The sequence below is a fragment of the Phyllopteryx taeniolatus genome, chromosome 2 (assembly GCF_024500385.1).
Source record: "Phyllopteryx taeniolatus isolate TA_2022b chromosome 2, UOR_Ptae_1.2, whole genome shotgun sequence".
Taxonomy (NCBI): Eukaryota; Metazoa; Chordata; class Actinopteri; order Syngnathiformes; family Syngnathidae; genus Phyllopteryx; species Phyllopteryx taeniolatus.
Genome location: NC_084503.1, coordinates 28,775,961 through 28,790,756, shown reverse-complemented (window position 1 = coordinate 28,790,756; position 14,796 = coordinate 28,775,961). Strand labels below are relative to the sequence as shown.

Here is a 14,796-nt window from a genome sequence, read left to right as displayed (position 1 = left end):
AGGACAACCGATATGGAAAAACAATAGATGGGTAGGATTAACTGGGGAATAATTTGAAAAAAAAAAATTCTGTTGAGTTTAGATTTTTATGCTGATTAAAACTAAAATTGGCATGCTGACACAAAAATTGCAGTCAGTTTTTCTAGCACGTCAAGTTTTGTCTACACATCTTACCCTCCAAATAAGCAAACTTCCACTGATTAGCTGTAGCAAGACTTCCCAACTGATTATGATTGGACTCATCTACGGCTACGTGGCAACTTGTTTGTGCAGTCACAATTGAGACGGTGAGAGGTGTGTGTAGCTCCCAATAGGCCAGTTCTATCAATATCTGCAAACAGAAAGCTAGCATAGTAGGAATTAAGAGGATTTGTGCTGGCTTTTCTCTTAACCTTGTAACCATGGGCATACCGTTGTAAATTCGTTTTATGCTGTTTTTTTTTGTTTTGAAAACTTGTAATTATTCCATCTTCGTGTTTTATTCACATAGGTATGTATTTCCTTTGTTCCGTTTTGTTCTCACTTTGTTCAAAAACTTGACGTGATAGAGAAAATTTGACATCAGATTTCGATTCCGCAACCAAAAATTTGTTAAAAACAACTGTCAGACCTAACTAAACAAAAATTGTGTTCCCCAGTGTAATCTCTCTCTGAATGTTCTGAAGTACTGTTTCCAGGCCATTGTCATATTGGTTTATTCATGCTGCCCAGAGGCATTGCGATAGCAGAGGTCTGTGTGATTGGAGCTCAACTTCGCATCAGCTCCTTTGGCCATCAGAGGCATAATAGTAGAGGTGCGCCTTGGTACATTCAAATAATTAGGTGAGTGCCGACGTCATAGTTACACATAGTTAGATGTAATGAAGCAGCCCAATTAAAAATAACAGAACATTAAATATCAATTAAAAGGCAAATGATATGGGAATTGTTAAAGTGAATAGGCAGTCCAGAATAGGTGTGTCTTGAGTTTGGATTTGAAAAGGGTTAACAAGGTCAGGTGGGAGTGAGTTCCAAAAACAGGGGGGAGAGTGACTGAAGGCTCTGTCCCCCACAGTGGACAGATGGGCAGAAGGGACAGTGAGGAGGATGGTGGACAAAGATCTGAGAGAGCAGGAGGGTATGGCAATGTGAAGGAGGTCACCAAGATTTGGCACGGCGAGGTTATTGATGGCGATGGCCTTGAAGGTCCAGATCAGTATTTTATATTGGATGCGGAATTAGACAGGGAGCCAGTGGAGTTGTTGTAGGGCTGGAGGAGTAGAGGGCAGAGTTCTGGAGAAGCTGTAGTTTTTGTAGTGACTTGCGGGGAGATCAAACAGGAGAGAGTTGCAATAATCTAGGCGGGAAGTGAAGAGGCTATGAACAAGGACAGCAGCAGTGGAACGGATGGACAAAGGAAGGAGGAAGTTACTGGTGGGGATCTGTTTGATTTTTGCATCGAAAAATGACAAGGGAATTACAGAAAGCAGATGAATACAAGTGGGAGGGAATGGAGTCCGGTGGGTATGAAATATTGCCAAGCAGGGAGAATAGTGCCTTGGAGTTACCTTCATATTTATCCTTGTGTATAGTGAGTCCAGTTTTTTTTGGAGCCATTCAAATTGACGACCTTTGGATTTTAATTGTCGCAGTGCAGGGGTGAACCAGGGTGCAGAGGTGGTGAACGATACAGATCTGTTTTTTAATGGAGCAAGTGTGTAGAGGAGATGATGGAGATTATTATTGGAGTGAGTAACCAGTTAATTGGGTGTGGAGAGTGAGTCTGTGCTGGGGAGGCTGTTGATAAGAGTAATGTTCTTGATTTGGTGAAAAGTGATGGCATGGGTGAGGTTGATTTTGGAAAAGGTTTGGTTAGTAGAAAAAGTTGCAGTATTACCATATGGTCTGAAAAGGAAGGTGAATCGGAATTGAAGTTGCTTGTAATGATACCGGAACAGCATACCAGATCCAGGATGTAGACCACAGTTACTGAGACAAGAAAATAACTCGCTGGAAATTGTGTTTATTGGAGATGGAGTATAGTCAACATCTTTTAGTCCAGTGATATATTGAGCCCAATGCTGATTTGGGGAATTGTCGCTCAATTTCCCACAGCCGGCGCCATGTTGACGTCATTAGACAGAAAACTAGTTCAGACTGAGTCAACAGCAGCTTTGTAGAGACCATGGTTCTCAGGTTACTCGATATTATGTTCCTCCAATTACTTCTGTATCGAAAATGTTCATATGTTGTACAAATGTTTGTATATTGTCAAGGAAATCACAGGTAAATGACCAGTCTTGTCATTTTGTCCAAAGGTCTAAATGGCAGTATTTCTATTTTTTGGTGTTTCTGGGCTTTACATGCGGCTTTACTCGGCAGCTGCTGCAGTCTTTGGGGGGTAGAACAGAAAGGCCAAACCTAGACAGCAACATGCACTGCTAATGAGAGACAACCTTCCCTAGTGGTTTTACCAGCCATGCAACATTAGGCCCAGTGGGAGTTCACTCATTTACCAAAGAACTCGCTATCATATATTCAAATAATTCATTACACACTCTCAATTAATGTCGTGAGAGTTTAAACGTGTCATCAAACTTTCGCTTATCCTTCAAAAGTATTTTGCTCCGCAGGGAGGTAAAACTTTATTATTGATCATTCCTGTGCTTATTATTCCTCTTGAGAAACATTTTGCTGTAATATTACATATTGTTGCTCTAGATGGAAGAAAATGAGGCTGTTTACCTGTTTGCACATATTTTACACACAATTGAGTCGCGAGGACTGCAGCGATAAAGCCTAATGCCATTCCATGGGCGTAGTCGAGTTCTAATCCCCCAATTACTGCTGTGTATTGTTCCATTGCCCCGTTTCCCGGCCTATATAAAATCCAATATGGGGAGATTTTCACAAGTCAAGTGTGTTGTTTTAGAAATTAGATTAGTTTTTGAACCCATGGCAAATTCCTTCGTTGTACCTGTCAAAAGTGACGGCTCCCCATTGGCCCTTATCAAATTCAGCGAATTCATTTTCTCTCCAGGTATGAAGACTCCTGTTGCTGGAGGTTATTATTCTGCTTGTTTGTCATCTTGGGATTTTCTGCATCCAGTCAGGAGAGGCTTTTTTTTTTTTTTTGTCTTTTTTTTTTGTCATCGGCCGCCACCTGTTCCTTCATTACCCAGACATACAGTATCTCGCTCGTCCTCTTTTGTTAATGGAAACTGTCGATCCACAAGATGAACCCCACATCTCGTCGGAATGCATCAGATTCTTCACAATCGAAGGTGAAATTTAGACTTGAGGAAGCGGGGGCCCAATTTTTGAGTCGACAGCACAGGCCGGCTTTGACTGTTCCAATTGTCACAATTCATCCTTCGCGAGGTATTAAATGAATATGAAAACGCAGGGTGGTGTGAGCTAAATGCCAGGCGGCGTCGCCACGGTGGGCAGGCTTCACTGGCAGCAAGGCAGAAGGACAATGTTTGCTCATCGTCAGTCTCATTAAACCAAACCGCCTGGTGCCTTCAAATGGCCACCAAAGTTGAGAAAGACATGGAAAAAGGTCAGGTTGTGCGATGGAATCAAATAAGAAATGGAAAATAAAACAGTTCTGTTAATTCCACCGTGCCAGGGTATTGATACAACTAATTAAAATGGCATAGAATGAGAGGAATCAAGACGTCTTCTGGCCTCAGGAGCAACACTGACTGGCGAAATGTCCCCCGGGGGCCGCATTGATGCTCCCCAGTATTCCCCAGGGTAGTTTTACTGTACATTTGTCAGCATTCAGCAAGCTCTCTTTGTTTTGATAGCTACTAAATATAATGTAACAGGAGGAAAGCTGAGGTCTAGTATTACTATTACCATTCATTTTGAGTTGACCATCAACCAAAACCTGTTTCAAGACCGATTCATACAGTATATGGCACTTTTGAATCACGGTTGAATTCAAATCTAATCCGACATGGTTGTTCAATGTACGCGAGGTTAGAAGAAATGATTGGCAGGTCCCTACCACTCCCATGGCGATCGGATGAATTTCTGACTCTGCGCCTAAAGTCACGTTATGTATAATTTTATGCATAAACGCTACAGATAGACGATTTGTTGTGAGCATTTATTGAGAATTAGCATTCCGAGTCAAAAGACAGTTGACAGTCGTCATCTTGATTAGTTCTGACAATCGACAACAGTTTGAAATGTATGCTTTTGACAAGAACTTTAGTGGGCCACCAACGACTCCGGCTTTACCTAAAACATCAATTCAATTTTTGTTTGTCACAAGTGACTAACTTGTACAGTGAAAGAATTTGACATTTAAAAACAACATATATAGTTGTAAGCAACGTTCCCTCTAATTTTTCATGTGTCTGGGCAGACACACAAGCTCCTTGAGTGCACTGAGGACAACTGTGAGCAACATCAGATGTGCCCGCTGTGGCCACACACCAGTATGACACCTGTTCAAAACCTTGGATCATCGCAAGTTGCATGGCTTATTTAAAGAAACAAATTACAGCAGCCATTTTCATTGGTTAACTTTTAATATAATTGATTTGGCCCACTTGAAATGAAAATGCTTTAAACACAGGAGTCCTACTTTGGCCTGGGTGAGGGTCACGTTCTGGAAGAAATGACACATATACACCTTCAGACATATAATTTTGTTCACATTAAAACATTCACATTTTGCACAATAACGTGTACTGTAGCTTGTGATACAGTGTAAATTCGTGTAACTCTCTGTATGTAAAATATCTAATTACTCAGTTTTTTATTAGCATTTCTACTACCAATCAGGGTTTGCTCTAGGGTTTTTTGGAAACTGTGGGGGAGGCTTTCAGCGTCGTCACTCCCATTCCTCATATTTAACAATATGTTAAATTATTATTTTAAAAAAATGTAAATTAAATAATGTCACTAGAATATGCACAAATCTGACTTAAATTTTACCTTATTGTTCACGTCTGTCCTTCTCGCTTCTCCAATGATTGTACACTTTGTCCAGGTCGATGACTTCCTCTGCTTCTTGCTTTGACTTTATGCACATCAGCTGGTCCAAATGTGCCACACCAAGATGATTTCTGGATAATGTTTTGATATGATTGATTAAACTAAATCCTCTTTCACAATCTGCACTGGAAGCTTGAAATGTAGCACAAATATCCACAAGCTGTGAGATCTCCTTTAGCTCCTCACATCTAAGTGCTGCAGCAACCATATCTGAGAATGTGCCCTTGACCCCTGTTTAAGTTTATGCTTCATTATGTACTTGAATTCAGCATATTGACTGTTAATTCATCCTCTGGAAAACGAGCATCCATGTGATCACAGAGTAGTAATGAAAAGAGTAATCTCAACAGTATTTAGACAATCAGCCGATGAGGTCCCCGTTGCCTCTTTGACATGGTCACTCCACTGTACATCCTTCTCCCTCAAGTATTGGGAACGCAACTTCTCAATCTTTGCTCTAGCAAAGCAGTGTCCTTCCATCAAAGTCAGGTCGCGTCTTTGTAAAGTGAGGCAGAGCTGTGCCAGCTCACCCAAAACAGCTCCCAGAGCAGTGACAGTAACCTTGAGCTTTGAATCACTCAGCTTTTTGCAGTACTTTACCACTGGATCTCTGTTATCGGTGAATTCTCTTTTGCAGAATTCTTCAAGCACAGTGTAGTTTCTCAGAACAGCATTGACAGCTTGGTGCCGTGACAGCCATCGCACTTCGTTCAGAGGCCTGAATGACAGTGTATCTTCTTCATCAAGAATCTTTGCTAGGTCCTCCATTTTGCCCCTCTTCACAGTGGACCGAGAGAAAGTGGAATACACAGTTCTAAGAATTTCTAAGACTTTCCACATCTCGCATCAAAGGTACATTTTTCCAGGCATCATCAATGCCCAAGTCGTCTCTATGAGCCAGACAATGTTGTTCAGTTAGGTGTGGTATTTGGCGCTTTAACAAAGCCGCAACTCCGTTGTGTTTTCCGAGCATTACTGAGCCACCATCGGAGGTCAACATCACCATTCTCTGCATGTCCAGTCCATGTTTGGAGTAAAACTGAGTTATTGCCTGCACAATATCCTGAGCAGCGCGAGCTGTCAGTTGGATGATGCCACCAAACACAGTTTTATGGTTAACATCATTTTCCTCCCTATATTTAATATATAGGACTACATTTTGTGTACTGATATGTCTGTGCTCTCATCTACTATCAGGGTATGCCAGGGTGCATTTTTAACACTGCACATAGTCTCATTCTGCACTATTTAATTGATTGAGTTCACAAATTCAAAGGTATAGTTTTTAATTTGCTAGCTTTCTGGTATAATTACATACTTTGCCATGTGATCGCGGATTTGTTTAACTGACAGCATTGATGCATTCATTTTGATAGCAAGTAAAATATTGTCCATGAGTACTTTAACTTGCTCGGGGTCAGATTTTGCTTTGTGTGACAGCTCGTTCTTTTTCTCTCTGTCTTTTGCGCTCTCGCGCAATAATGTACATGTAATGTACATCTTGAGTCTTCGTACAGTTCCAACAGCTTTCAAATGACATTTCTGCTGAATATGACGCTTGAGGTAGTCCAACCTCCATTCAGTCCACATTTTTCCCTCCGAAAACTCACTTGCTACTTTGGCTTCGCTACACCTTTCTCACTCGAAAAGGAAAAATTATCACACAGTTTCATCGCTTGTTCTTCTATTTGCACGTACTCCGACAACCATTCCATCTTAAAAGAACCACATTTCTTTTTCACTTTGGCTTGATGAGTGGATGTCTCGCTGCCTGTTCGTTTCGCCATGATAAGGGGTTAGCGTTTGTGTCTCTTAACTCCGCGTTGTTAGCTCGCTAACCTGCACAGCACGTATGGGCAGGGCACATATGCAAGCATTGTCAATGCTATGATTGGCTGCGTAGCGTAAGTGAACCGTATCGTCTCATTGGCTGGGCACCTGTCGCTCACTGAGTTACATTGCATTACAGAAAACAATATTATTGGTCTAATTAATTAGATTATATCAGGTGTAAAATCAGACATTATTTAATACATTTCTGTTGAATTAAATTTTTTGCGCAGCATAGATTTTCTTGTGCGCTGAGTATGTGCTGGCAGTGCGCCATTGCGCAGGCGCGCAGCTTAGAGGGAACATTGGTTGTAAGTAAGTTTTGAAAAAAGGTTGAAAAAGGTTATGCTTTTTGGCAGAACAACTTATGTATTTTGGGACAATTTAAAGGACAATTGTTGTGGTTACCACATCTGCCTCGCAGTCGAGGGGTCCCAGGGGTCTCCACATGCTTGTGTAGGTTTTCTCTGGATACTCCAGCTTTCTACCAAATTCCAAAAACATGGATGTTAAATTAACAATACACACTCAATTGTCTATAGATGTGAACTGTTGTTTGTTTGGTGGTTGTGCTCTGTGATTGGCCAGCGATCAGCCCAGAGTGTGCCCCACGTTTTGTCCAAAGTCCACTGGGGTGTCATGCGACCCTAATGAGGACAAGAACTACAGACAGTGGATGGATGGGACAATAAAATCACATCTACTGTAATTTGCCTTACACGCTCATAGACAAAAGCAATGTGCCCCATCAGTACGGTGGCCTGGAAGTGCAAAACAATATAACAAAAGCCAAAACACTTTTACATTTGCGAAAACAAATTAACGAAAGCCAAATCACTTTGACAGTTCAGAAAACACATTAGCAAAAGCAGAAAGACGAAACAAATTACGATTGAGACAACCCGGAAAGGGAACGTCCAACATCATTAGGAATCCAGTGCATTTTCTTGGAAGGACACGCCCTTCTCCAATATTACTGGCTCCAGGACACTCGGCGCTGCACTATGATTGGCTGCTGTATCCCTGTAGAACACGCTCTCCTGCTTCCAGATGGTAAAATAAGTATGTGACTTATTTAGTGTGATGACGTTAATATACACTGCGTGGTCGAACCCGACTGGACCAAACCATTGCATAAAAAAAAGAGTTGTCGACGCACCCCCGCACATTGAGTGATTGTATATGTGGACGCCCTGAACAGTGAGCCTGTATAGGCGTTTGATGCTGTGTATACAATATATTGTACTTGATCATATTTCTTAAACCATAAAAAAATAGATTAAGAGTTAAGGAAGAAGCAGGTTGTCAAAGGGAGAGGATAGTGGCGAGAATTAAAGGGAAAGTGTGGATATTTGAAAGGAAGCTGCCGGCTCCATTCATTTGAACGTACATTCTGGTCACAAACTTCACTTTTTCATGCACAGGCACATTATACATTATGAATATAGGAAAGTATTGATTTAAAACAACATTTGATGCTTTACATACTATTTATATGGCTTGAGCCGAGGCAACGTGACGGCACGGAAATGTATTTTCATCGTAGGGGGAAGCTTCTGTGCATTTTGATTGAATGTAAAATGGGACGTGAAGACGCCGTCCAATGGAGATTATAATTTTTAATCACGTCTAAACCGGTGGCCGACTGATCGGCCGCTCATGGAAACAGTTGCCAAACCATGCACACTGCGTCATAGCTCAGTCGGGTTTGGCAACGGTGCTCGGTGTGCGCCAGCTTTAACCACCATAATCCTAACCTTAGCTCATCCTAAACTGCCTTAACCCTAGTCCTAAACTGCCAACCCTAGTCCTAAACCTAACCATAGTAAACTCCTTTGTTTTTTTATTTTGTTGTTTTTATATATTTGGGATGGACATCTCTTTACATCTGCGTAGCGTACCCTTCCTGCGATGCAGGAGCCAATCATGTTGAAGCGGGGAGGGGCTTGCCGAGAAAGGGCGTGGAATTTCTAAGAATGATTGTGAAATGGGACGTTCCCTTTCCGGGTTGTCTCAATTGTAATTTGTTTCGTCTTTTGTAAGTGTTTCTGATTTTGTTAATTAGTTTTCTGAAATATAAAAGTGTTTCGGTTTTTGTTCTTTTTTTTTAAATGTAAAAGTGTTTCACAATTTGTTATATTGTTTTGCACTTCCAGGCCACCGTACATCAGGTATCATTCAATTGTTTATGTACCATAAAAGTCATTCGACAAAACAGTCACGTTCCAATAACCACTTGAAAATGTCATGACTTTCTTTCAAATTTCAGAAATAGATGATTTGTTTTTGTTTTGTTTTTTTTGTTACCCATGTTGAGACAAAGCATTGTTATTAACAACAACTTAGAATGTTGATCCTAATGAACTAAACTGTAAACACCAATCTCTATGGTGGTGGACAGACAACTATGAATCCAGTGTATCCTGTGGGTTCCCCCACTGGGATACAATCAAATGAGTCACTATTAATTATGACTGCTGCACTGTAAGATAGTGGCCGTGTCATATTGTAGCAGACTGTTACTGCTCTGTTGCATTGTTTGGTTGTAGAGGGCAAAGGCATCCTTTCTTCTGTGCCTTTCCGCTGGGATACAACTAGTAGTCATGCTCATGCAATCTGACATGGGGAGCATCTGGGTGTAGCTTTCTCAATTTCAATTCATTCATGCGTGAGAAACAGGTGTATGGCAGCACTGGTAACTTCGCTCTCACTTTTAAAGTCCACACTCCAGGAGACAATAGAAATTTCAATCAAAGCCTTAATTTGTACAGACCCTGTCAGCATGAGACATTTTCTGACAGAATCCCAAGTTTTTTATCTCATCTTGTCATATCTTTGCTTTTATGATCTTAATAACCATATCCCAGCTGACCCTCTGGGGTTCTGCGTCCTTCCATCTTAGTGCTCTTTCCAAGCATAAAACTATTTTAATTAAACAGCAGCCTGGCCACAGTGGACTTTCTCTGCCCTGGATGTCACAGAGGAACTGACTCTGGTGTCCGTCTCTAAAATGATTTAATTGGATGCATTTTCAGGAGTCTGGACATCAAGACAGAACTACTGTATATATGCCATGAGGTAAAGCCATTAGTCAATACTTCACCCGTTATATGCCGAAGGCTCTGGTCAAATCTAATAACGCATTACTGTATACAGCAGAGCTTCACTGCCAGATGACTGGAACTCCTGCGGGATCTGGTTAGGATCACAATTCTTTTGGACTTTGAAAGATTGCAAAAGCACACATCAATCACCATTGTCTTTCATTTAATGCTGACAGCTAAATGACTGCACTCATAATGGTTGCACATTCAGTTCCACTGACTTCCTTGATGGATGGCAAGACATCCGTTGAACTAAGGCATAGTACAACCCCAATTCCAATGTAGTTGGGACGTTGTGTTAAACATAAATAAAAACAGAATACAATGATTTGCAAATCATGTTCAACCTATATTTAATTGAGTACACTACAAAGACAAGATATTTAATGTTCAAACTGATCAACTTTATTGTATTTAGCAAATAATCATTAACTTAGAATTTTATGGCTGCAACACATTCCAAAAAAGCTGGGACAGGTGGCAAAAAAGACTGAGAAAGTTGAGGAATTCTCATCAAACACCTGTTTGGAACATCCCACAGGTGAACAGGCTAATTGGGAACTGGTGGGTACCATGATTGGGTATAAAAGGAGCTTCCCTGAATTGCTCAGTCATTCACAAGCAAAGATGGGGCGAGGTTCACCTCTTTGTGAACAAGTGCGTGAGAAAATAGTCGAACAGTTTAAGGACAATGTTCCTCAACGTACAATTGCAAGGAATTTAGGGATTTCATCATCTACGGTCCATAATATAGGATATCACCACATAGGCTCAGGAACACTTCAGAAAACCAATGTCAGTTAATACAGTTCGGCGCAACATCCGTAAGTGCAACTTGAAACTCTACAATGCAAAGCAAAAGCCATTTATCAACAACACCCAGAAACGCTGCCGGATTCTCTGGGCCTGAGCTCATCGTAGATGGACTGATGCAAAGTGGAAAAGTGTTCTGTGGTCCGACATTTCAAATTGTTTTTGGAACTTGTGGACATTGTGTCCTCCAGGCCATAGAGGAAAAGAACCATCTGGACTGTTATGGACGCAAAGTTCAAAAGCCAGCATCTGTGATGGTATGGGGCTGTGTTAGTGCCAATGGCATGGGTAACTTACACATCTGTGACGGCCCCATTAATGCTGAAAGGTACATTCAGGTTTTGGAGAAACATATGCTGCCATCCAAGCAATGTCTTTTTCATGGACGCCCCTACTTATTTCAGCAAGACAATGCCAAAACACATTCTGCACATGTCACAACAGCGTGGCTTCGTAGTAAAAGAGTGCGGGTACTAGACTGGCCTGCCTGCAGTCCAGACCTGTCTCCCATTGAAAATGTGTGGCGCATTATGAAGCGTAAAATATGTAATAAGTTAATGATTATTTGCTAAAAACAATAAAGTTTATCAGTTTGAACATTAAATATCTTGCCTGTGTAGTGTATTCAATTAAATAAGTGTTGAACATGATTTGCAAATCATTGTATTCTGTTTTTATTTATGTTTAACACAATGTCCCAACTTCATTAGAATTGTGGTTGTACATTCTCCACTTTTTATTGACGGTCAGGAAGTATGTTCACTCGCATTGGACAGAGAAGCAAAATCTATTGGGAGACAAAGGGCGGACTCACACTAGACAATTTTTAATGGGCTTGAATACACTTGACACCCAAACTCTGATTTGTTTGCTCCGATCTGTGCCAAAGTACTGTATATTTCCCAGTCTCAAGCACATTTGGAAGAGACAATGTCCAAGCAATCCACAAAGTCAAAGCACGCACATCTTGTAATACCGGTATAAGTTCTCGCTCCTTTCATTAGTTATTAGTGGTTACTATAACTTTGCATAATAGAGCCAAACCACAATGGACTAGTCGAAAGAAGCCACAACACAGGAAACTTGCACTAATGCTGCGTTGTATCATGAAGTGATGGAACACATACAAACATACTGATCACATACTGTACGTATTCTTACTTTTTCAGTTGCTTTCAGATTTTTTTTTCTTAATAGCTAATATATTGGGACGGTTCAGATGTTTTGTGTAGACAATGTTGTCTATATCCATGGTGTTTCGCATCATGTCTTAGAAATCTTAGAAACCTAAAGTCAAAGTTAATGTCAAATTAGTAGACATTGAGTATATTTTGTTTTTGGCTTTTTTATTTCCAAATGTTCGATTACTGGCCTAAGTCGAGTCAATAATTAGTTACCAGAAAGTTAAATCAGCAGACTAGCTGAAGCAATAGTATTGCTGAACGATATTCTTACCGTCCAATATAAAGCGTGAAAGTAATGTGTATTCCTTTGTGTATTTCTTCCATCATTTGGACAACCAATGAATAAGCAATTGAGCAGAAATTTTTTTGGGGGGGGGTAAATTTATATGTATCAATGCATACATGGAATGTTTTGCTTTATCACGTATAGAGTTGATATTCTGTTTCATAATCACAAAATGAGAATATGTGGGAATGAAAACAGGCATGGAAATAAAATTTTTAAAAACAGGTTTAACTAACAAGAAAACTGCAAATGTATTTCGATTAAAATTAAGTTTCTTGTGAAAGATTAATTATAATTTCACTTTTAAAGTCATTTCATCCAAAATACAAGCTTTTCAAACCTTGAAAATTCAAGCCTCAGGAAATCAGAGGGTCCCTGGAGGTAATTCATTCTGCGCCACGTGAAACCTAACATAACATATTCTAATGTGTGTACTTACCTATAGGGCGCCTCGTCCAGCCTGGTGGTCAAATTTGCAGACACGGACAAGGAGCGGACACTGCGCCGGATGCACCAGATGGCGGGTCAGCTCGGCATCTTCAGTCCCATGACCATCCAGTTTGGGGCCTATGGCGCCTACTCTCACGCTGTAAGTCTCAGCCCGGCGGGGGAGGAGACGGTGAGCTTGAAAACAGAAAACAAAACGCTTGTCATTGAAGGTTTGACCTCACTTCTCTTTCCCACTAGGAATGTAATGATATCCACTTCTTTGAGTAATACAATCACTGGCCACAACATTGGGTACACATCTAATCTAATACAAGATACAGTACCAAATGTTTACCATATGTTTCTTATTGTGATTGCAGTTGGCAGTGGTGTAGAATTGCACTGCACCATACAAACAACTTTCTATTTTCACCCCCTCTTGTAGGTTAATATGGTACAGAAAACAAACATTGCCATCATCAACTTTAAATACCTAATTGTAAAAGACCAATATGTATCCCACCAAGCACCTTCCACGTTACAACACGCTACCATTAGATCTTATTGGGCGGTACGGTGAGCAACTGGTTAGAGCATCTGCCTCACAGTTCTGAGGACCGGGGTTCAATCCCTGGCCCCGCCTGTGTGGAGTTTTCATGTTCTCCCCGTGCCTGCGTGGGTTTTCTCCGGGCACTCCGGTTTCCTCCCACATCCCAAGAAAACATGCATGGTAGGTTAATTGATGTCTCTAAATTGCCCCTAGGTGTGAATGTGAGTGCGAATGGTTGTTTGTTTATGTGTGCCCTGCGATTGGCTGGCAACCAGTTCAGGGTGTACCCCGCCTCCTGCCCGATGATAGCTGGGATATCCCTTAAAAATAAAGTATAAATGGACCAAATTGTTGCCAAAAGTGAAAGAAGCAGGTTACTTCCTGATTCACAGCGAATGATGAACAGATTATGGGAGCGGGGCAATTTCACTGATGACACATTGACTCAAAACATAATTCTTGCATCTGCAACCTTTATCCAGACCCTCACTAAATCATTAGTGGAGACTGAATTAACGACGCCTCTGCTAAATACACCATTTTGCTTTAGTTGCGCCAAGACATGATTAATCAACAATCAATTTCACACAAGTGAGAGAATTCTTTATCAGTTAATTGGTTATGCCCATTCCTATTTGGTACAGCTCTTGTATTGCATATACAGGGGGTCCTTGGTGTATTCTGAGGTTAAGAACGGCACATGATGAACTAGTTTGCGCAGCAGCGTAGAATACGTCGGCACACGGAACAAGAAGGCACGGTTAGCTGTAATACAGCTGTATTTGCTGGTTTTCATTTGATTGATTTATATTTATGACAAAGAAGTATTTTTCCATATAAATATTTATTGTAACAATGAACTAGTTTGTGCAGCACCGTAAGAACACATTGTCACGCTCAGTTACTGCTGTTCTTACTGGTTTTCCTTTGATTGTGTTATATTCATGGCCAAGAGATGTTTGTCATAAATTCCACACGTTTTAAGTAAGTGATAGAATACAACTTAATAACAAATTCAGGTTACGCCACCACCATAGGAATGGAACTCTGTCATAAACTGAGGACCCCCTGTAATTAGTTCACGTAAGTGTACCTAAAGTTTGGGCTCATATTACTGTAATACAACATTTTTTTAGGATAATATATCACTTCTTGATATTGTGTATTTTAACCAAATAATTTACTCAGTGTTCTTATCGTGTGCATGCATTGCTTTGTGGTGCATCTACTTCCTATTCATGGGACTATTTTTTGGACTACTTCTGTTAATTTATCCGCCAACACATTTTACCTTGCACTCAAGACTCAAGTGCATGTCATTACCGAGAACCAACACCGGCTCACCCACTATCCCTGCCAGCCTCCTCCCCTCGCCCCTGGCACCACCACCACGTTTCATATTCACACATGAAAGTCACAGCCTGAGTTAGAAGTCTGTGAGATTTTGCACTCACACGGTAGCTAACAACTCATCCTGACAGGTGAGAATCGCCCACTCACGCATTCACAATCCCACCCCACTCCCTCCCTCGTTCCCTCATAACAGCGCATGCATAGTGCCTATAGATGTACTGTATATTGAATCACCAACACATAGTCTTTATAATG

The 14,796-nt window shown here is 40.9% G+C and overlaps 1 protein-coding gene and 1 long non-coding RNA gene across 11 annotated transcripts in view; one reads left to right on the top strand and one right to left on the bottom strand.

Annotated features, from left to right (window-relative positions):
- The window catches only part of celf6 (CUGBP Elav-like family member 6), a 245,313-nt gene that overhangs the window by 185,799 nt on the left and 44,718 nt on the right, over positions 1 to 14,796 (top strand). For 9 of the 10 annotated variants that reach the window (XM_061765619.1, XM_061765614.1, XM_061765616.1 and 6 more), the window contains one exon: positions 12,655 to 12,828. In XM_061765619.1, coding sequence (XP_061621603.1) covers positions 12,655 to 12,828 — 174 coding nt within the window. The remainder of the gene's footprint in view (positions 1 to 12,654; positions 12,829 to 14,796) is intronic. The other variant, XM_061765617.1, reaches the window with a different exon arrangement.
- LOC133474185 (uncharacterized) lies at positions 4,952 to 7,808 on the bottom strand. The gene is made up of 3 exons (XR_009787391.1): positions 7,713 to 7,808; positions 7,231 to 7,306; positions 4,952 to 5,063 (listed from the first exon to the last, which is right to left on the bottom strand). It is a non-coding gene; the product is annotated as an uncharacterized LOC133474185 (long non-coding RNA).